Genomic DNA, 23,053 nt, shown 5'->3' with positions numbered 1-23,053 from the left:
GTGTGTTGTTTTTGTTGAGGAATCGTACCTGAAGCAATTACCTCAACCTGGGAGATCGATGCAGAGGAGGAGGAGGAGGAGAAAGAATTCTTTTAGTTGAAGCAGAAAAGGAGAAATGAAAAGGGAGGAAAGAAAGGGAAATATGAAGGGAGGGAGAAAGAAGGAGGAGGAGGAGGAGAATTCTCATGGCAGAAGTGAAGGAGAAATATGAAAGGAAAAGGGAGGAAAAGGAGAAATAGAGAAGAAGAAGGAGGAGGAGAAGGAGAAGATTATGTTGATAGAAGTGAAGGAGAAATGAAGAAAAGGAGAAAAAACAGGAAAACTTATTATATGGAAGAGAATGAAAAGGGAAGGAAAGAAAGAAAAATGTAGATGGAAGAGATAAAAAAAAAAAGTTAATAGGCTGGAAATATTAAAAAAAAAGGAGAGGGGGAAGCTATGGAAGAGGAAAAGGAGGAAAGGGAAGGAAAAATGAAGAAAGGAAAGGAAAAAAATGTAGAGGAAAGAATAGAAGAAAAAAAACAGGTTAATAGAAGGAATATATTAAAAAAAGAGGGAGAAGAACAGAGAGGAGTACTTTTTTTGTCTCCCTTTTCATTCTCCCTTTCCCTCCCTTCCTCCTCTTCCATAAATTTTTCCTCCCTCCGACTCTTCTTCCCTCCCTCTTTCCTCCATGAAATTGCCTCCTACAGCATATTCCCTTTTCTCTTTTCCTCCCTTCTCCCTTTCTTCTCTTCCTTCACCCTTTCCCTCCCTTCCTCCTCTTCCATAAATTTTTCCTCCCTCCGACTATTCTCTCTCCTTCCCTCCCTCTTTCCTCCATAAAATTGCCTCCTACAATCATCCTTCCCTTCCTCCATTCTCTTACTTTTCTTTTGTCCTGTTTTCTCTCCTTCCTTCCTTCCTTCCTTATTCCCTTTTTTTCCCTTCCTTTCGTTTTCTTTCCTCTTCCTTCTTTTCTTCCATTTTCTATCTTCCTTTTTGCCTTCCTTCCCCCTCCCTTTCCTTCCTCCTCCTCCTCCTCCTCCTCCTCCTCCCACACCCCCCTCTGACCTATTCTTCCTTCACCCCCTTAACCTTCTCTCCCCTCCTCCCTTCCCCTTTCCTCTTCCTCCCCTTTCCCTCTCCTCTTCCTCCCTTCCCCTCTCCTCTTCCTCCCCTTCCCTCCCTTCCTCCCTCATCATTGATCCCACAACATAATCCAGAGTAACAAAGAGGCGAGCAAAGAGGTCACAATCCAACATGGCGGATTTGACCCCAACTTTTGACCTCCCGACCTGACCTGACCTGACCTGAATCTGATCTGAGGAAATCAAAGAAACAAAGAAAGAAAAAACAAAGAAAAAAAAGAGTAGGAAAAAAAAGTAGCAAAGAAGAAAATGAAAAAAAAGAAATCAATTAAAGAAATCAAGAAAAACGACAAGAAAGAAAAGAAAAAGAGTATAGAAAAAAACAAAGAAAAAAACAGAAGAAATGAAGAAAAACAAGAAAAAAAAAAGTATCGGAAAAAAACAAAGAAAAATATAGAAAAAAATAAAGAAAAACAACAAAAAAGAAAGAAAAAAAAGAGAGTATGGAGTAAAAGGTCTAGAAATCAATGGGGAAACACTGTGTTGCTGGCCTAAGTGTTACACCCGGGAGCCCCAAATCACGCAACACACCTATTGCGTGTTGTGGGGAAGGACTTGTGTTGCGAAGGTTGCTTTTTTTTGTTCCTCTGTTCACGCAACACTTTCATTTTGCGTCACTTTTTTTGTGTTATTTTTATCTACTTTTGCTTTCTCCTTTTTTTTTATTTTCTACTTTTTTCTCTAGCTTTTTTTTTATCCTTCTCATTTTCCTTCTTTATTTTCTTTCCTTTTTTTTCCTGTCCGTCTGTCTACCTTCCTTCCTTCCTTCCTTCCTTCCTTCATTCATTCATTCATTCATTCATTCATTTCTTCCTTCCTTCCTTTTCCTTCCTTTCTCCCTTTTTGCCTCCCTTTCTTTCTTCTTCCTTCCTTCCTTCCTTCATTATCAATTTCTCCCTACTCTCTTATCCTTCCTTCCTTCCTTTCTTCCTTCCTTCCTTCCTTCCGTCCTTCCTTTTCCTTTCTTCCTTCCTTCCTTCCTTATCAATTTCTCCCTACTCTTATCCTTCCTTCCATCCTTCCTTCCTTCTTTCCTCCCTTCCTCCCTTCCTTCTTATCAGTTTCTCCCTACTCTTAACCTTCCTTCCTTCCTCTCTCTCTCTCCCTCCCTACTTCTCCTTCCTTCCCTCCTTCTGATACTAATAATAACACCCCATTTTCTTCTTTTTCAGGGCATACTCCTCCAATGGCGCCCTGTGAGTAACGTCATCGGGTGTCCTTGAGGGGTCGTCCGTCAGTGTTCGTGCAGCAGTGATGGGGTGTGGACGTCGCTGCGGCTGCTGGGCCTTGAGCGAGCTGGAATTGGAGCGAGCGAGGCATCAGAATACGCTAGAGGAGAATGCGCGTTACCAGAGACACATCCAGGTGAGAGAAGGGGGTCAGCAAAGGGGCTCAGAGGTGTAGTAATTATTATAAGTGAGGTATTAGGTCAGGGTAGGTCACATAATAGGTCACAGCTAAGACTATAGGGAAAGATTGCAAGGAAAGGTCATGTTTGGGCTAGAAACGGGGGTCAGAGGTGAGGTGTGAGGTCAGGGCACGTCATGTTAGGTCACAGCTAAAAGTAATGGGTGAGATTGCAAGAAAGGGTCACATGCTTGGTTTGATATCAGGTAAAATAGGTCAAATGTTAGGGGTCAGAGGTGTGGACATAGTTATAGGTGGTGTGAGGTCAGGGCAGGTCACAAATAAGGTCACAGTTGAAAGTTATGGGCAAGGTCGCAAGGAAAGGTCACGTGTTTGGTCATAAGTGTAGTTATGCTAGATATCAGGAAAAAGAGGTCAAAGGTTAGGTTATAGTTGAAGGCATTGAATAAGGTTAGGGAAAGATCACAAGTTAGGTCACGGCTAAAATGATAACGAGGAAAGGTTGCAAGGAAGGGTCACATGTTAGGTCTCAGATTAAAAGGTTGTATAAGTGAGGTCAAGAGAGGTCATATAAGTTAGGTCACAGCTGAAAGAAGGGTTTTGGTTGTTTTCACTGGTTATTTTACGCACGATTTCGTTATATGCGTGCTGGGCCCACATTCACCGCGTGATGGACGACGCGGGTTCGAATCCCCACGCTACCACCTCGGATTTTTCAGTCACCGCCGAGTGGCTTAAAACTACCCACATGCTGTCCTGAAGACCACCCATCAACCCGGACTCTAGAGGAAACCGTCCAAGTGAATCAAGAACGAGTTCCGGGGGGCAGCATGAGCCAAGAGAAGATGGCGCCACTATAAACACTTGCCTGCGCCATGACGGGATGGGGCCGACTACCATCCAGGCCCTTCAAGAGAGCCTACCGGTGTTATAGGTGTTCACGTAAAAAAAAAAAAAAAAAAAGCGAATTCCAGATACCACACGGTTTTGGGGTAGGAGGAGAGAACGCGATGAACGGGAGGAGAGAACGCGGTGAGCGGGAGGAGAGAACGCGATGTAATACTGAAGTGATGGTTGTTTTTTTTTTATTAGTTTTCTTTATTGTTTTAACGCGAACTGGACCTCGATCGTGACCAAGGAAACCGTGGCTTACTATCGTGTGCTGGGACGAAATATGTTTGAATTACACGAACCTGGGTATTTTTATCTTCTCCTCATACTCATCCTCATCCTCATCCAATTCGTATCCTCTTCCTCCTTCTATTCTTCCTCCTCCTCTATTTTTATCTTCTTCCTCCTTCTTCTCCAATTCTTATCCTCTTCCTCCTTCTATTTTTCCTCCTCCTCTGTTTTTATCTTCCTCCTCCTCCTCTTCATCCAATTCTTATCCTCTTCCTTCTCTTCTTCCTCCTCCTTCTTCTCTATTTTTATCTTATTCCTCCTCCTCCTCCTCCTCCTGCTCCAGTTTTTGTCATCTTCCTCCTCTTCCTTTTCTTCTCCCGCTTCCCTCTCCTCTTCCTTCTCCTCCTCCTCCTCTATAAATAAGTAAGGGTTTGAAAGGTCAGATTTTACAGTGTTTTGGTATTATCGTGTTTATTATTATTATTATTATTATTATTATTATTATTATTATTATTATTATTATTATTATTATTATTACTGGTTAGTTATGTGGTTTGAAAGGTCACGATCACGGTTTGAGAGAGAGAGAGAGAGTACTGGATCATTGAAGCACTGCAACGATCTCTCTCTCTCTCTCTCTCTCTCTCTCTCTGCAGGGTCAATAGATATAATTATGACCTTGGAGAATATTAGGTCAACTTACCCTCCTCTCCCCTCCCTCTTTTTTTACCTACGTCTCTCGCTTCCCTCCCTTCTCTCTCCACCGTGCCTCCCTTTCTCTCTCCCTTCCTATCTATCAATCTTTCTTTTTTCTCTTCCTTCCCTTCTTCTCTCCCTCGTATTCCTCCTCCTCCATTTTCTTCCCTTCCTTCTTCTTCTTCCTTTTCAACCTTCTTTCATCTTTCCTTCTCCTCCTCCTCCTCCATCTCTCTCCCTTCCTCCTCCTCCTCTTCCTCTTCCTTTTTCCCTTAATTCCTTACCTCCTTCCCTCCCCTCTCTTTCTCTACTCTTATCGTTTCTCCCCTCCTTCTTCCCATTCCCCCTTTCCTTCATTCCGACCTTCTCTCCCTCCTCCTCCTCCTTCTCTCCTTTCCTCTTCATTCCCTTCCTTCTCCACCTATCATTGTCTAGTCACATGATTTTACTTCTTAATCTGTTCCCCTTCCTCTCTCTCTCTCTCTCTCTCTCTTACGTCATTTGTTCCCTTTCCTTCCTTCTTTTTCCTATTTTTTTCTTCCCTTTCTTTTCCCTTTCTATTTTCCCACATTTATTTTTTTCCTCTTCCCTTCTTCCGTCTTTTCCTTTTTCCTACTTTCTTCTTTTCCTCTTTTTATCTTTTCCTTTCCTCTCTTCTCCCTTCTTCCCCTTTTTGCTCTCATCCGTTCTTTTCCTCCCCTTCTTTCCCCTTCTTAATCCCCTCTCAGGCTACATCAACCAATAATTATGTAAGGTGAGATACTGCCCTCTCTCTCTCTCTCTCTCTCTCTCTCTCTCTCTCTCTCTCTCTCTCTCTCTCTCTCTCTCTCTCTCTTCCACTTCATCCCTCTCCACCTCCCTTCAGGACCTTCGCGAGGAGCTGTCCACCCACACTCCACCGTCGCCGACCTTGAGAGGCGCTACTCAGACCTCTCAGCGCGATACAGGTCTACGGTGGCGTCCCTGGATGATGTGAGTGGGAATGGAGTGGGGGTAGAGAGGGGCTGAGTGGGAATGGAGAGGGGTTGGAGAGGGACTGAGTGGGAATGGAGAGGGGCTGAGTGGGGCTGGAGAGGGTCTGAGTGGGAATAGAGTGGAACTTAAGTTGGGCTGAGTTGGACTGTGTGGGACTGAAGTGGGGCTGGAGAGGGACTGAGCTAGCTTGGAGTGGGGCTGAGTGGGACTGAGTGGAACTTGAGTGGGTCTTGAGTGAGACTGAGTGGAACCTGAGTGGAACTTGAGTGGGAGTGAGAGAGATTGGACAGGTGTTGAGAGTGAGAGGGATTGGACAGGACGGGAAGGAGAGGGAAAGAAGAAAGAAAGAGTAAAGGAGGAAAAAAGGGAGGAGAGGAAGTGGAAGAATGGAACCAGTGTCCTGTCCACCCAGCAGTGAATGGGTACCAAGTTGTGTCCTGTCTCCTGGGGTCTGTTCCCTTCTATAATTCCTTCCCCTCCTGCCCCTCTCCGGCATATGACCACAGATGTTGCGCCGACTAAACGAAACTTTCCAACTTTTTTCCTTGGGTGTGGATGGAACCAAAGCCTTACTCTAGTTACACGTTTCTCAGTCTCCCAATATGACCTCTCTTACATGGCTTTGCTCTCTTTCAGGTCAACGACACAACGCTGAGACTCAAGGACCACTCAGCTGACCTTTCCGAGGAGAACAGGCGGTTAAGACTGACCTCGGAGAAGCTGGAGGAGGAGGTGAGTCAGGTCATAGGTCATGTAACACAGACATTGGAAGGAGTTTCTTTTCAAACCGAGTCATCCGCTACTGGAACAATCTTCCCTCAGAAGTAGTGAATGCGAATACCATCAACTCCTTCAAATATAGAATCGACCGTCATTTTGCTGCGTCGGGAGTAAACTGAATAACGAGGGGCTTCCATCTGCTCCTCAATATCGAGGTGCTTTCATCTGCTCACCAAGCCCCAAGTGGCGGTCGAGCAGATTAAACCAACGGACCTGGGGCGACCCAAAGCTTGTCAGGCCTGTTGCCTGCATTTCCATGTTTCCATGTTTCCCTTCTTCTCCTTCCTCTTTGAACAGACACACACTCCTTTTTCTCCCTTCCTTCACAACTCTTACCTCCCTTCTCCTCCTCTTAACTCTCATCTCCCTTCTTCCTCCTCCTCCTCCTCCTCCTCCTCCTCCTAACCCCCTTCCCCTTTCCTCCAGTAACGCACATACTCTATAGGAACATCTGTCTCCTCCTCTCTCTCCTAACCAACACTTCTTCTCTCCTCCTCCTCCTCCTCCTTACCCTCATTTTCCTTCCTTCTCCTAACTCTCATATCCCTTCCCCCTCCTCCTCCTCCTCCTCCCACATACACTTTCTCCAAGAACATGTCTCCTCTTTCCACTCCTAACCAACACTTCCTTCCTCCCTCCTCTTCCTCCATAACCTCTCCCCCCTCCCCACAGACTCGCTCACTCCGGGAACAGCTGGACGAGGCAAGGGAACACGCCGAGGACGAGCACCGCCGTCGAGTCTCCAGCGAGGTCACACTCTCCCGCGACCTCGCCAGCACGGAGAAGCACTACACTAACTCCCTCCGGCGGGCGCACTCCCTCCACGACATCGACCGCCAGCACCTCGAACACGACATAAGCCGCCTGACGCACGCCCTGAGCCGGCAGAAACAGCACCACCGCGACACACTCCGGGACATTCACCACTACCGTCACAGTCACCTCCATCGTCACCACTACTGCCTCGCCCACAGCATATACGATTGTTACGACTGTCTCCACCCTGACCCTATGCTGCTAGACTGACTATTGGGGTGGGGGTGAGGTGAGGAGAGGAGGGGTGGGGGTGAGTGACTGGGGATGTTGTAGAAGTGGGTTGAGATGAGATTTGAGGTGAGTAGGATGTCTCTTGGTTATGAGGTTCTTGCAGTCATGAATATAAGGTGAAATGAGATGAGGTTAGGGATGAAGTAGGTTGAGATGAGATGAGATGAGATTGAGTTGAAGAGGTGAGCTAGGATGTCTCGGTTATGAGGTTTTGGTAGTCGTGGAATGTAAAGGTGAAATGAGATGAGGTTAGGGGTGGTGACATGAGTAGGTTGAAATGAGATGCCAGATGAGATTGAGTTGGAGGTGAGTAGGATCTCTTGGTTATGAGGTTTGCAGTCATGAATGTAAGGTGAGAGCCAATGATTATGACGATAGGGTGGTGACGGTGGTGGTTGGGGTTAGTGACATGAGTAGGTTGAGATGACATGAGATGAGAATTTGAAGTGAGAAGGCCCTGTTGGTTATGAGGTTTTGCAGTCATGAATGTAAGGTGAAATGACATGACGATAGGGTGGTGATGGTGGTGGTTGGTGGAAATGGTATGGTAGAAATTGGGTATGGTAGAATTGGGTTGAAGAGGTTGATGTCTGTCAGTTTAGGTAATCCTGGGTTTGATGGTGGCAGCAATGTATAGTAGAAATTGGGTATGGTAGAATTGGGTTGAAGAGGTTGATGTCTGTTGATTTGGGTAGTCCTGGGTTTGGTGGTGGTGGTGGTGGTGGTGGTGGTGGTAATACAGAATTGGGTTGATGAGGTTGATGTCTGTTGATTTGGGTAGTCCTGGGTTTGGTGATGGTGGTGGTGGTGGTGGTGGTGGTGGTGGTGGTAATACAGAATTGGGTTGACAAGGTTGATGTCTGTTGATTTGGGTAGTCCTGGGTTTGGTGATGGTGGTGGTGGTAATACAGAATTGGGTTGACAAGGTTGATGCCTGTTGATTTGGGTAGTCCTGGGTTTGGTGGTGGTGATGAAATTGATGGTGGTAGAAATATAGCAATGGGTTGGTCTGGCATGAGATTATACAGTTGGCAAATGCAAAGTCAAACATTACATTAATTAGAATATAGATTAAAAAATACTAACATATCAACGAAACAGGATTAAATTATTGCATAGTGATGTAGGAATCTAAAACTAGCACCACAAGATATGCATACATGGTAGTTAAAAATTCATAATAAAAATCTTGATGATATAAGAATGTATATATAGAGAGAGCAAAAATTCTTCGGCAATGATGAAGTTAAAATGTAAATACCAGAATGTTGTTGAGACTAAGTTAGTAAATTTAAGAAAGGGGAGTTTGTCTTCTGCTATAATGAGAAAGTAAAGATGTATATAGAAGACTGTTAAGGATAAGTTAGCACATTTAAAGAAAGATGAGTTTGTCTTCTGCTAAAACAAGAGAGTAAAGATTTATATAGAAGACTGTTAAGGATAAGTTAGCACATTTAAAGAAAGATCAATTTGTCTTCTGCTAAAACAAGAGAGTAAAGATTTATATAGAAGACTGTTAAGGATAAGTTAGCACATTTAAAGAAAGATCAATTTGTCTTCTGCTAAAACAAGAGAGTAAAGATTTATATAGAAGACTGTTAAGGATAAGTTAGCACATTTAAAGAAAGATGAGTTTGCCTTCTGCTAAAACAAGAAAGTAAAGATTTATATAGAAGACTGTTAAGGATAAGTTACCACATTTAAAGAAAGATGAGCTTGTCTTCTGCTATAATGAGAAAGTAAAGATGTATATAAAAGACTGTTAAGGATAAGTTACCGCACTTTAGAGAGAGCGAGCAACGTATTTTCTGCTGCCGCTCTGTACCGTCAGGGAGGAAAAGAAAGCAATACAAATGTGTTCATCGTGAAGCGTCAACTCTTTGCAGCTCAAACGTTCCACTGCCCTTCAGAGCAACACACCGACCCTGCCTTGTTATGTCAGAGTGTCGTTAATCTGTGTAGACAACGCCAATACCTTCTCTCTGTAAAATCTCCCTTTCGCATGATGGTCCTAGTACATTCTTTCTGCCTTTCTTTCTCTGTAAAATCTCCCTTTCACATGATGGTCCCAGTACGTTCTTTCTTTCCTTCTTTCTGCCTGTTTTTCTCTTTATAATCTCCCTTTCCCATGATGGTCTCAGTACGTTCTTTCTTTCCTTCTTTCTGTCTGTTTTTCTCTTTATAATCTCCCTTTCCCATAATATGGTCCCAGTACGTTCTTTCTTTCCTTCTTTCTGTCTGTTTTTCTCTTTATAATCTCCCTTTCACATGATATGGTCCCAGTATGTTCTTTCTTTCCTTCTTTCTGTCTGTTTTTCTCTTTATAATCTCCCTTTCACATGATGGTCCCAGTATGTTCTTTCTTTCCTTCTTTCTGTCTGTTTTTCTCTTTATAATCTCCCTTTCACATGATATGGTCCCAGTACATTCTTTCTTTCCTTCTTTCTGTCTGTTTTTCTCTTTATAATCTCCCTTTCACATGATATGGTCCCAGTATGTTCTTTCTTTCCTTCTTTCTGTCTGTTTTTCTCTTTATAATCTCCCTTTCACATGATATGGTCCCAGTATGTTCTTTCTTTCCTTCTTTCTGTCTGTTTTTCTCTTTATAATCTCCCTTTCACATGATGGTCCCAGTATGTTCTTTCTTTCCTTCTTTCTGTCTGTTTTTCTCTTTATAATCTCCCTTTCACATGATGGTCCCAGTACGTTCTTTCTTTCCTTCTTTCTGTCTGTTTTTCTCTTTATAATCTCCCTTTCACATGATATGGTCCCAGTACATTCTATCTTTCCTTCTTTCTGTCTGTCATTCTCTCTCTTTATAATCTCCCTTTCACATGATGGTCCCAGTACGTTCTTTCTTTCCTTCTTTCTGTCTGTCTTTCTATGTAAAATCTCTCTTGTGCATGATGGTGAGCTTTGTGTTGGTAGGAAGTTAAGCATACCAGCACCAGCTCACACAAAAGCCATGCCCATCAGCAACGCCTTTCAAAACAACACACTGACCCAGCCTTGTCATGTCACGGTGTTGTCACCAATCTATATAGACATTTCCAGTTAATATGAGCCTTTGTTGATAGGAGGTTAAGCATACCAGCACCAGCTCATACGAAACAAGCCATGCCTATTACCGATGCCTTTCGAAATAACAATGTAGAGGACACTAACCAGACTAGAATGTTACTATAACTATAAAAGGGAAGGGAAATCAGTGTAGTACAGGAGCTGAGATGATGTGCAAAAGGCCCCATCACACTTACTTACTGGTCGAGTGTTAGCATGAGAGTCTTTTTGTGACCTTTTCTGCATCTTCTCAGCCGCTACAAGATTACCCAAGCCATGCAAAACCAATCCAATAAGCCTCCTGTGCCCTGCCCCTCAAGAAGTCAGTGTTGAATGGTTGAGGACACTTTTGCTGCCTTTAATAGAGAGAATCACCTCATTTAACAATCTTGGTCTGGTGATATCACGGCGTTTGTTCAGCGGAAAAGTCGTGTTGTCTGAGAAAAGCTCCATAATACATAATTTAATACTGGGATGTTACGCCATTTGATAAGTGGGGGAAAAAAGCTTGTCAGTGTTTTGTTGCCCAAGAAAATCACTTAAAGCATTAAATAAGCTTGTCAGTGTTTTGTTGCCCAAGAAAATCACTTAAAGCATTAAATAAGCTTGTCAGTGTTTTGTTGCCCAAGAAAATCACTTAAAGCATTAAATAATCTCTTACACGTCATATTAAGGTGTATACTGAAGGGGCAAAACTGTTAATTCGGTGGTGATATTAATGACTTCAGTGCTTATGTCAATGTCTTGCTGTCTGAGAAAATTACGTAAACCATTAAATAATCTCATATAGGTCATATCATAGTGCTTATTGAAAGGGCAAAATGGTCATATCATAGTGCTTATTGAAAGGGCAAATACCATCATAGTATTGAAAAGGCAAATGCATTTATATCATAGTGCTTATTGAAAGGGCAAAATGGTCATATCATAGTGCTTATTGAAAGGGCAAAATGGTCATATCATAGTGCTTATTGAAAGGGCAAAATGGTTAAGTCGATATTGATATTAATGACTTCTGGGAGAGGGCGGGCCTAGGAGAGTGACTGGTTGGTGTTGACTCATGACTAATCAGAACTGCAAACAATATCCTGGTGTCCAAAGATGTTAAAATACACTCGGTACAATAGCGTTTAGATTCTCTTTGTGGTTGGTTGCCTTCCTTCCCCGAGTCGCATCACACTTAGAAGGGCTGTCCACCAATCTGTTCACTAAAATTATATGGGGGTGATGTGGTGACCTAACATATGTCTTGTCTAACCTCCTAAAGCTAACAGTTGCATTAATAAGTGTGATGATTATCCTTTCCATCAATCTGTTCACTAAAATTATATGGGGGTGTTGTGGTGACCTAACATATGTCTTGTCTAACCTCCTAAAGCTAACAGTTGCATTAATAAGTGTGATGATTAGTCTTTCCATCAATCTGTTCACTAAAATTATATGGGGGTGATGTGGTGACCTAACATATTTGTCTAACCTCCTAAAGCTAACAACTGCATAAAAGATCAGATAAGCGTGATAATTATACTTTCCATCAATATGTTTACTAGAATCATAGGGAGGGGTGTTGTGGTGACCTAACATATGTCTTGTCTAACCTCCTAAAGCTAACAGTTGAGGGATGAAAGGTGAGATAATGACCTTAATAGTTATGCTTGCCTGGGTAGGAGTTATAGTGGTGTGAGAGTTAGTTTGAAGTACATACAGTGTTTGGATGTAAAGAATGATTTGCACTCCGTTAGTTCCACTGTTACCTCTTCCTCTATGTTGGTATTATATAGTGAATGACATTTAACCCGGTAGCAGCAGGGATCATGTTTCTTAATGGTCCCTCTAAGCGAGAAAAATGAGAATAAATCATCACACACACAAACCATTTCATAATATATATCAACGCATTTGTGATCAGTTTATGCATCATCTATTTTGGGAGGTTTATATCATGGCACAAATTTGGCCCATCACTGCTACACGGTAAAGCCACAAATTTGGCCCGTCGCTGCTACACGGTAAAGCCACAAATTTGGTCCGTCGCTGCTACATGGTAAAGCCACAAATTTGGGCCGTCGCTGCTACACGGTAAAGCCACAAATTTGGCCCGTCGCTGCTACACGGTAAAGCCACAAATTTGGCCCGTCGCTGCTACACGGTAAAGCCACAAATTCAGCCCATTGCTGCTACTGGGTTAATAGTTGTGCCTGCCTGTAGTTATATTGGTGTGAGACTTAGTTTGAAGTACATACAGTGTTTGAATGTAAAGAATGGTTTGCCCTGTTAACTCTACCTCCCTGTCAGCGTGTAGTGGGTGACAATTAAGGTGTAGCAAGTTTAGTGTATCTTCAATTTTATATTTGTAACAGGATAAAGCATTATTCCTTAAAAGTTGAGATGACATAAAAAAAATTGTCTGTGTTTAAACATTTCAACCAACTTCAGTAGACCAATACTTCCACAAGTGAAGTTGCTCCATCTATCACACGTAAGTCAGCTCTGGAGTGTTGAATGGTGGAGCAACTTCAGTGATGGAATATGACAAGTTGCTCCATCTCTCACACGTTAAACATTTCAACCAACTTCAGTAGACCAATACTTCCACAAGTGAAATATTGATCACCAAAGCTGGTGATCTACCAAAGCTGGTGATATTTGTATGGAAATGGTAAAAAAAAACTTGCTGTACTGAACTTCCCCTCCCTGTAAATGGTGTAAAACAGGCCTTAAAAGCTGTACTGAACTTCCCCTCCCTTTTTTAAAATAGGCCTTAAAAGCTGTAAAGACTTGCCCTCCCTGTAAATGGCGTAAAACGGGGCATAGAAACTGTACCCCCTCCCTGTAAATGGTGTAAAATAGGCCTTAAAAAGCTGTAGAGACTTCCCCTCCCTGTAAATGGCGTAAAACAGGCCTTAAAAACTGTACTAAGTCATAAATACCTCCACAACTCTCCGGAGAAAAACTGGAGTCAATTTTCTTGAATCAAACAATATAAGTGTCTATATCCGGCCATTTATTGAAAAATCCTCCAGATGTGGCGATCAAACAAATTATCCTGCCCTTATACATAATGAATTCATCCTGGGTGGAGTGACTGATGTAGGGACTTGGGGTGTATAGCAGGTGTACAGTTCTATGTTTCCTCTTAACCATTTGAGTCTTCTTCAGGGAAAATAAGACTGCTGGGAGAGACGGCTGCTGGTGTGTCATCCTGCTGGGTTGCCTCTGAAGAGAATTTACCGATTGGACCCTCTGTGTCTACCGTCCAGGGTGTCCCCCCCCTCTCAGGCATCAGAGTCGGGCTAGTTATGGCAGCTGCTGGGAGGCAAACACGGAGAAATATGTCAGTGAGCTCCATTTCAAGGCGACCAGCGAGATGGTCCACCGGGAGGATGCATAAGCAGCGATCTCTGCATGCCGCCTCATTCTCTCTGAATAAGACCGCTGAAATGAAAGAAGAAATATAGTTAACCCAGTAGCAGTGATGGGCCAAATTTGTGCCATGATATAAACCCCCCCAAAATAGATGATACATAATCTGATCACAAATGCTTTGATATATATTATGAAATGGATCGTGTGAGGGGTGATTTTTTCTCATTTTTCTCGCTTGAAGGGACCATTAAGAAACATGTGTCATGCTTATTTTTCTATTTCCTCTATTTTCCAACACGTCCTCTGCGTGTATCGAAACACACGAGAAATTAATCAAGATCAGGGTATTCGCCGGCTGCCTGGGATTGAACCCGTGACCAGCGTGACGGGAGAGCCAGAGCCACTCCTTATCCAGTCAGCCAAAGAGGTGCCCCACTGGCTAAGTGGGTTATGGGAGGCTCGTTCATCAGGCATAGTCGCCGCACTACACATGGTCCCTGCTGCTACCAGGTTAATGGTCCCTCTAAGCGAAAAAATGAGAAAAAATCATCACTCACGCAAACCATTTCATAATATATATCAACGCATTTGTGATCAGTTTATGACATCATCTACTTTGGGGAGTTGATATCGTGGCAAAAATTTAGCCCGTCGCTGCTACAGGGTTAAATGCTACATCCTGCGTGTCCCTGCACCACGCACACCACACGATGCTTTGCAGAGGCATTTGAAGTGTTCCTCTCTCTGGCGTCTTTGTTGCTCTTCAGGTGTGGCGCATGGTGGACCCTGCCAGGCGTCGACCCTCCAACAAGCCACCATGGTCTGTTGGGATAGAGCGATGAAGCAGTGGAGTGAAAGTAGAAACACTTCATCAGTTGTCTTGAAATGCAACCCCAACCCCACTTGGTGCCGGGGATCAACTCATGGCCGGCCACTACTATGACAACATTGTATGCAAGGCTTTAAATACACGCAAGGGACGCTCAAATTTGTTTCCTTTAATACCAGATGCTTAGACTATTTTCTCGGAGACTCTTTGAAGTATAATCGACTTCGTATTTATATGTTTGTGCTGTATAAGAATATAATTTGTATAATACTGTTTTTTGTGCTGCATAATCTAGAATATATAATTTGTGCTGCATATTTTTTGTGCTGTATAATCTAGAATATAATTTGTGCTGCATATTTTTTGTGCTGCATAATCTAGAATATATAATTTGTGCTGCATATTTTTTGTGCTGTATAATCTAGAATATAATTTGTGCTGCATATTTTTTGTGCTGTATAATCTAGAATATAATTTGTGCTGCATATTTTTTGTGCTGCATAATCTAGAATATAATTTGTGGTGCATATTTTTACTACAATTTTCACTATTAGATAACAAAGCATTAATGTAACTTCTGCCTGATAATGGCTTTCATAATAATATTTGTCACACTAAAAATGAGAAATCTTCAGTAGAAAGCCTGTGAACATTTATGCCCTGAACCACGAATGCTAAACTTTAAACCTCTGATCTTGCTGTAAGTCAATCTCATAAACCCAAAATTATTTCCACATGTTTTTTTTTAGGGAGTCTGATGATGATGATGATGATTAGGGCGGTCTGTCTTGGCGCCGCAACTTCGGGGTCATTTGGCGCCGAATCTAATACAAATTAATTAACTCATAAAACTATAGAAGCTTAAAATTAAAAAAAAAAGTGATAAAACCAACACTGATAAAACTATATAAAACCAGTTACAAATTAAACCATGATAAAATACAACTATAAAAGGATAATAAAAACTACAGGAGGTTGTTACGGAAGGAAGGAAGTAGTGAAGGAGATAAGATGGAGGAGGAGGAGGCGGCATCAAGGCAAATAAAGCAATAATGAGAAAAAAAATTAAGGCGATCCAAGGAGAGAGAGAGAGAGAGAGAGAAACAATCGGACATACTCTACCAAATAAATTAAATAAAACGAACTATCTGAAGGCCTGGTTCTCTCTCTCCCTCGTTACCTGTTCCCTCCAGTAAGTAGCGGGCTTTTTTTTTTCAATGTTTTATTTTTACGCCCCTGCACTGTCTCCTCTGCTGTAAAAAAATAAAAACTCACCTGGAACTCACGTAATCACAGGTATTGGCTCCGTTCTCCTCTATATAGAGTTTCGTTCAGGAGCTCAGAGTCACGTAACAATAGTAGGACCTAACCTGCTGTAAGTCTTCCCTCCTAACACACACACCGTTCCTCTACTCACCTGAAACTCGCGTAATTACAGGTGTAGTAGGTGTCCCGTGATACTCTACTCAGATGTTCAGGAGCTTCGAGTCACGTAACAATAATAGGACCTAACCTGCTCTGCCTCTTCCCTCCTAACACACACAACGTTCCTCTACTCACCTGAAACTCACGTAATCACAGGTGTTGGGGTTCCGTTCTCCTCTATACAGTGTTACAGGTGTCCAGGAGCCTTGAGTCATGTAACAATGGTACTTAACCTGCTCTACGTCTTACCTCCTAACACACACACCGTTCCTCTACTCACCTGGAACTCGCGTAATCACAGGTGTTGATGTCCCGTGCCCCCTTATGTAGTGTTTCAGGTGTCCAGGAGCCTTGAGTCACGGAAGAGTGAGACCTAACCTGCTTCTGCGTCCTCCCTCCTCGCCTGCCAGCCTGGGAATGAGGGAGAAGGACCCCAGCGCTCATCCCCTCGACCCCCCCACACACTTCTAACTACCTAACAGCCTTTTATAAGATGAGACGACCGTTCAACCACTCTACCACGCCCCACTAACTACCTAACAACCTTTCATTAGCTGAGACGCTCGTTCAACCATTCACTCACCCCTCAATCACCCCCACCAACTACCTAACAACCTTTCATTAGCTGAGACGCTCGTTCAACCATGCACTCACTCCTTCTAACATCCCCCCTCTAACTACCTAACAACCATTTATCAGCGGAGACGATCATTCAACCATACACTCACCCACTCAACCAACTCCCACTAACTACCTAATTACCAGCCTAACAACCTTCCCTGCCTGTTAAAACGATCGTAAAGTCACACAAGTACTTCCTAAGCATCAATGACTCGGCCTTTAACATCTGAATCTTTAATTTATCTCACCTGTTTATCTTAACATCGCAAGCATCATTTTACATCATTATTTTGCCTCATCTGCTCGTCTCAACATCCCAGCATCATTGACTCAGCATCTTTCACCTGTATCTTTAATCTATCTCACCTGCTTAACTCAACATCGCAAGCATCATTTTACATCATTATTTTACCTCATCTGCTCATCTCAACATCCCAGCATCATTGACTCACCCTCTTACACCCGCTTACATGTTCTATCTCATCTGCTTATCTCAACATCGCAAGCATCACGTTATCTTATTATTTCATCTCATCAGCTCATCCCAGCATCCTGAGCATCTTAAGCATCATAAACTACCTAACAGCCTTTCATCAGCTTACACGATCGTTCAGACTGATGATAATTAGGAGGAAGAGGAGGAGGAGGTTGAGGAAGACGAGGAGGAGGTTGAGTAAGAAGAGGATAAGGATGAGGATGAGGAAGACGAGGAGGTTGAGTAAGAAGAGGATAAGGATGAGGATGAGGAGGACGAGGAGGTTGAAGACGAGGAGGAGGAGGTTGAAGACGAGAAGGAGGTTGAGTAAGAAGAGGATAAGGATGAGGATGAGGAAGACGAGGAGGTTGAAGACGAGGAGGAGGAGGAGGAGGACGAGGAGGAGGAGGCACCAAGTTAGCAAGCCTCGAGGTAACACACAAAACCACATATACTACTTTCCGAACATTATTATTTATGTGAATAAGTTACAAATACTGGTGTAGCACGTGACCCTTAAATACACACATGCAGAAGGGAAGAACAATGTACAGCTAGCGTGGGGAAACTGTGCGGTGCTTTTTACAACATGCAAATCACATAAAAAATGGAAGAAAATCAATATAGAAGAAATAAGGAAAGAAATGGAGCCTATATGGAGACGAGGTGGAGTTATTGCTATAGAGGACGTCCGGTGGTGAAGTGGAGGTGATGGAGTGGTGTTGTGGAGGTGTAAAACGCCATCACAGCACGGACACCATCACCACCACCTGTGACACCGAGGACGGGCGAAGTTGGAAGGTCATGTGGAGGTGAAGGAAGAGCAAGAGAGCAAAGTGGTGATGCAGGAGTGGAGTCCCAGAAGTGATGATTTACGCCACTACCACACGGGCGCCGGCTCCAGGAGTTCCAGCGGTGGGGATGTTGAGGCCGGCGAAGAGGTCGGGGGTGAAGGAGGCGGGGTTGGTGAAGAACCTCTGGCGCAGCTCAGTCTGGCAGCGGTTGATGGCTTGGTCGAGGCCCTGCTGGCGGAACTCGGTCATGCGTTCGCTCAGCTCGATGGGGTCCTGGAAGAGTTCGTTGAGGTCGCCGTAGGTGGGGTGAAGGACCTCCGTCTCTTGGCCGAACTGGTCGGTGAAGTGCGTCTGGCCGTCAACGCCCACGAACTGAAGGGGAAGGAGGGATAGGAGGGTGATGCTGCTGCTGCTGCTACTACTACTACTACTACTACTATTGGTGGAAAGATAAGAGTGTGCTATTACTGCTACCATTACTATTGATAGATATACAAGAAAGTACTACAGTTGCTACTACTACTACGGTTGGTGGATAAATACGATACTGCTACTACTTCCACTACTACTACTACTACTACTACTACTACTGTTACTGCTTATGTTGCTACTCACCACTCTCAGGTTGGCGCCGTTGGGGGCCGTCTTGAGGTAGTTCTGCATGAGCTGGATGATCTGCTGGTTGGGCCTAATGGCGTTAGCGTTGTTCAGGCCCGGGCCGTAGAACGCGGGGCCGGGGTTGAAGCCGAGTGTGCCACGGTTTGCGAGACCTCCAGCGGCGGCGGCGACGGGGGCAGCGGCGGCGGCGGGAGCGGCAGCGGCGGGGTCGGCGGCAAGGGTGGGTTCAGGGGCGGTGGCAGCCTCGGCGCCGACGGTGGTGGGAGCCTGAGCTGACGCCGCGCCCAGAAGCAGAAGCATACACGCCTGTGGGGGAGGAAGACAGGGGTGAGAGGGTGCAGACGGAGGAGGTCAAGGAGGAGGAAGAGGAAGGGTGAGGATGAGACGAGAGAGAAGAAAGGAAGAGGTTAGCCATGAGGTAAAGAAGGTGGAGGAGGAGGAGGGGAAGAAGGAGGAGGAGGAGGAGGTGAGGATGAGACGAGAAAGAAGAAAGGAAGAGGTTAGGTAGGAAGTGAAGAAGGAGGTGATGGGGGTGAAGGAGAGGAGCCAGGGAGGAGGAGGAGGAGGAGGAGGAGGAGAAGTAAAGTAGGAGGAGGGAGGAAGGTAGGGGACGAGAGGCGAGAGGAAGACTGTGAAGATGAGGTGTGGGAGGAGGAAGGGAAGATGAGGAGGAAGAGGATGAGGATGACCAGAGGGGGGAAGGGAAGGGGTCAGGGCGAGGGCATGGGAAGAGGATGGAAGAGTGGGCGAGGATGGACAAGGGTGAAGGAGGAAGAGGAGGAATTAATCAATCACATCGCCTTGCCTACCCTACGACTCTATGCCCGGAGGTTCCTCTGTATAAGTCCCCATATAGACCCCCTTCCCATCCTGAGTACCACCCGGCAGGATCTATGGACTTGCTCAAGGTATGAACCCCAAAAGTATCAATCCGCCTCTCCAAGTCCCTATTTAGTGTCCATGTCTGACAGTCACGGATTAAGACAGGAAACACACGAACTTCAAAGGCATTAATCCGTCTCTCCAAGTCCCCATTTAGCGTCCATGTCTGACAGCCACGGATTAAGACAGGAAACACACGAACTTCAAAGGCATTAATCCGTCTCTCCAAGTCCCCATTTAGCGTCCATGTCTCACAGCCACGGAGTAAGACAGGGAGCACGAGGGAGTTGAAGATTCGGAGCTTTGTCCTTCTGCATACGTGTTGACAACGCTATGTTCTCGTGCTGAGGGAGTCCATAATACCGTGCTAGCGTTTCGAGCCTCCCCGGATTTAAATAACAGCTATGCACTAGACTTTTCTGCTATCACCACCATTTACGGCCACACTACCACCACCACACTGTCAACCACCCCTATACTATTAATATCCTAACTACACCACCATTGCAACACTTTCACTCTCTCTCTCTCTTCTTATCTTCTAATCCCTTTCACTCTCACACACTCACTCTCTCTCTCACTCTCCAGAAACTTACGAAGGTCCTCATGGTTCGGAAGTAGGATGGGAACTGATGCCTCACCCACCCCGCCTTTGCCTTATATACCCTCCCGGCCCTCCAGCCCAAATGTCAGCATCCAAGAGTCGCGGTTTTTTGGGCTGCTTCGTCCGAGCCAAGACACCGCGGCAAGGTCACTTTTTTTTGTAGCGACTCATTCTTGCTTCGTTTTCTTCGCTTTTCGCTGAACTTCATCTTTGACTGAGTGCTGATGATGGTGATGATGATGATGACGGTAGATAGATAGATAGATAGATAGATAGATAGATAGATAGACAGTATAGAGAGAGGTGTGTATATAGATAGAAATAGATTTAAATACAGATAAAAGGAGAGCATTATATTAACAGTAGAAGGAATAACAACCACTATCACTACTACTACTACTACTACTACTACTACTACTACTACTACTACTATTTCTACTTCCGTGTCAAAGATGGATGTGTTTGGGTCACTTTTTGTTATGGTAGAAACTCCTCCTCCTCCTCCTCCTCCTCCTCCTGCTCCTCGCATGCTACTTCCGATTTCCTATTTTGGGGAAGGTAAGGTGATTTTTGAGAGAGAGAGAGAGAGAGAGAGAGAGAGAGAGAGAGAGAGAGAAAATATGGTCAGTTTTATAATCTCCTCGTGGTCATCTCCTCCCTCGAGCTAGACGGAGTTTATTGAAAAGAAAAAAAATATATATTGATCTTTTTTTTTTGTAATTCTTCATTTGTGGGATAACTTACACTTTGCTCTTTTCCTTTTCTTTCTTTTCTTTCTTTTCTTTCTTTCTTTCTTTCTTTCACTGTTTTTTTCCAGCGCGTTTTTTCTTGTCCTGTCTCATTTTCTTTTTTTCTTTTTTTTATCTTTCATTATTTTTGTTTTTATCAGAATTTACCGACCGATTCACATTTATTCAATTTTATGTGACGGTTCTTTCTTTCTTCCTTTCATTCATTCATTCATACTTTATTTCCTTCTTTCTTTCTTTCCTTCCTTCCTTCCTTTCTTTCTTTCTTTCTTTCTCTCTCTCTCTCTCTCTCTCTCTCTCTCTCTCTCTCTCTCTCTCTCTCTCTCTCACTCGTTTATCCAACTTTACTTATTTACTGATGATCACCTTTTTCCATTCATACTAATTATACTTTAAATCCTTTCCCCGTATACTTATTTATTTGTGACACTTATTGATTTCTCGGGATTATGTTTTTTTTCTTTTTCTCTCCCTCCTTCTTTCACCCCAAGTGGTTGATCGTGTACGCCACTTCATTCACGTTTTTTTCTTTCTTTTCCTCTCCCTCCTTCTTTCACCCCAAATGGTTGATCGTGTACGCCACTTCATTCACGTTTTTTTCTTTCTTTTTCCCTCCCTTCTTCTTTCACCCCAAATGGTTGATCGTGTACGCCACTTCATTCACGTTTTTTTCTTTCTTTTCCTCTCCCTCCTTCTTTCACCCCAAATGGTTGATCGTGTAAGCCACTTCACTCACGTTTTTTTCTTTCTTTTTCTCTCCCTCCTTCTTTCACCCCAAATGGTTGATCGTGTACGCCACTTCATTCACGTTTATTCCTTCTTTTTCCCTCACTCCTTCTTTCACCCCAAATGGTTGATCGTGTACGCCACTTCATTCACGTTTTTTTTCTTTCTTTTTCCCTCACTCCTTCTTTCACCCCAAATGGTTGATCGTGTACGCCACTTCATTCATGTTTATTCTTTCTTTTCCTCTCCCTCCTTCTTTCACCCCAAATGGTTGATCGTGTACGCCACTTCATTCACGTTTTTTTTCTTTCTTTTTCTCTCCCTCCTTCTTTCACCCCAAATGGTTGATCGTGTACGCCACTTCATTCACGTTTTTTTCTTTCTTTTTCTCTCCCTCCTTCTTTCACCCCAAATGGTTGATCGTGTAAGCCACTTCACTCACGTTTTTTTCTTTCTTTTTCTCTCCCTCCTTCTTTCACCCCAAATGGTTGATCGCGTAAACCACTTCATTCACGTTTATCTTGTCTTTCTTTTCCTCTCACTCCTTCTTTCACCCCAAATGGTTGATCATGTAAACCATTTCCTTCACCTTTTCTCTTTCTTTATCTTCCTCGAGTTGCCTTATTTCGTAGGGTAGATATTTTTTCTACGTTTTATTCCTTTCATCCACGTAATTCAGAGCGCAATTTCTTCCCCTCTGTCCTCACTCAATTGGTCTACGGAGGGTCGCTTTTTATCGCCCTGTTTTGTTTTCTTTTTCTTTCACTCCTTCGTTCACCTCTAATGCATCATCTCCCATAACCCTTTTTTTTTCCTTCACGCCTTCCATCCTTCTTTCCCTGTTCCTTCCTTCCTTTCGTTCTCCCTCGTTGTTGCATCATAACTTGTCATCTTTTTTTTTCTTCTTTTTCTTCCGCCTCGATCTCATGTTCTTCCCTTGTTTCGATGTTGTTGTTTTTTTGTTTTTTTTTGGTGCTTATTCCTTCGTTCGCCTCCATTGCGCTATCTCCAAGAACAGTTTTTTTTATTTTTTTTATTTTCTCCATTTCGTTTGTTTGTTTTCTTCTTCTTCCGTGTTTTCCTTCCTTCCTTCCTTCCTTCTTTCGTTCTTTCTTACTTTGTGACTGTTTCTTTCTTCCTCTTCTGTATTTTTCTTTCCTTCCTTTTCTCCTTCATTCCTTCTTTCTTCCTTATTTTTCTTTCTTTCTCATTTTCCTTCTTTCCTTCCTTACTTCCTCCCTTCCTTTCTTTCTTCCTCCTTTCCTTCTTTCTTCTTCTTCTTTCTAACGCTCTCTCTCCTTTTTCTTCCTTCCTTCATTCCTTCCTTCCTTTCCTCCTTCGCGTAATTCCTCACAAGGGGTTTCCGCGTACGAGGAGGAGGAGGAGGAGGAGGAGGAGGAGGAGGAGGAGGAGAAGGAGGAACAGAGGAGAAGACCGAGGCTGTGAAATGTGAAGGTTAGTTCGCCCTTCACACACCTAGTTATTCAAGACGAAACAGAGGTGTGTGTGTGTGTGTGTGTGTGTGTGTGTGTGTGTGTGTGTGTGTGTGTGTGTCTGTGTGTGTGTGTGTGTGTGTGTGTGTGTGTGTGTGTGTGTGTGTGTGTGTGTGTGTGTGTGTGTGTAATAATAATAATAACAATAATGAACGATGAATGCAGTCAGAGAAAAAAAGGAGAAAGAACGAAAGAAAGAAAAAGAGGAAAGAAGGAAGAAAAGAAAGAAAAATAAAGAAGAGGAAGAAAGAAACACTCACAAAGAAAGAACGAAGGAAGGAAGGAAGGAAGGA

At 43.7% G+C, this 23,053-nt stretch overlaps 1 protein-coding gene, 2 long non-coding RNA genes and 1 pseudogene across 3 annotated transcripts; 2 read left to right on the top strand and 2 right to left on the bottom strand.

Annotated features, from left to right (window-relative positions):
• Window positions 1-2,308: 2,308 nt before the first annotated feature.
• LOC126983451 (paramyosin-like) lies at window positions 2,309-7,097 on the top strand (annotated as a pseudogene).
• Window positions 7,098-7,501: 404 nt separating this feature from the next.
• On the top strand, window positions 7,502-8,422 carry LOC126983768 (uncharacterized). Its single transcript, XR_007736228.1, has 2 exons — window positions 7,502-7,789; window positions 7,971-8,422. It is a non-coding gene; the product is annotated as an uncharacterized LOC126983768 (long non-coding RNA).
• Window positions 8,423-13,165: 4,743 nt separating this feature from the next.
• LOC126983450 (uncharacterized) lies at window positions 13,166-16,208 on the bottom strand. Its single transcript, XR_007735910.1, has 3 exons — window positions 16,079-16,208; window positions 14,249-14,366; window positions 13,166-13,613 (listed from the first exon to the last, which is right to left on the bottom strand). It is a non-coding gene; the product is annotated as an uncharacterized LOC126983450 (long non-coding RNA).
• Window positions 16,209-17,348: 1,140 nt separating this feature from the next.
• On the bottom strand, window positions 17,349-19,903 carry LOC126983767 (uncharacterized). The gene is made up of 3 exons (XM_050836845.1): window positions 19,785-19,903; window positions 18,304-18,612; window positions 17,349-18,060 (listed from the first exon to the last, which is right to left on the bottom strand). The coding sequence occupies exons 1-3, from the start codon at window positions 19,794-19,796 to the stop codon at window positions 17,767-17,769; spliced, it is 615 nt and encodes a 204-aa protein (XP_050692802.1). The 5' UTR covers window positions 19,797-19,903; the 3' UTR covers window positions 17,349-17,766.
• Window positions 19,904-23,053: the final 3,150 nt, after the last annotated feature.

Source organism: Eriocheir sinensis, chromosome 54 (assembly GCF_024679095.1).
Source record: "Eriocheir sinensis breed Jianghai 21 chromosome 54, ASM2467909v1, whole genome shotgun sequence".
Lineage (NCBI taxonomy): Eukaryota > Metazoa > Arthropoda > Malacostraca > Decapoda > Varunidae > Eriocheir > Eriocheir sinensis.
Note: the sequence above shows the minus strand (reverse complement) of the source record. Positions and strands in the feature narration are given on the sequence as shown.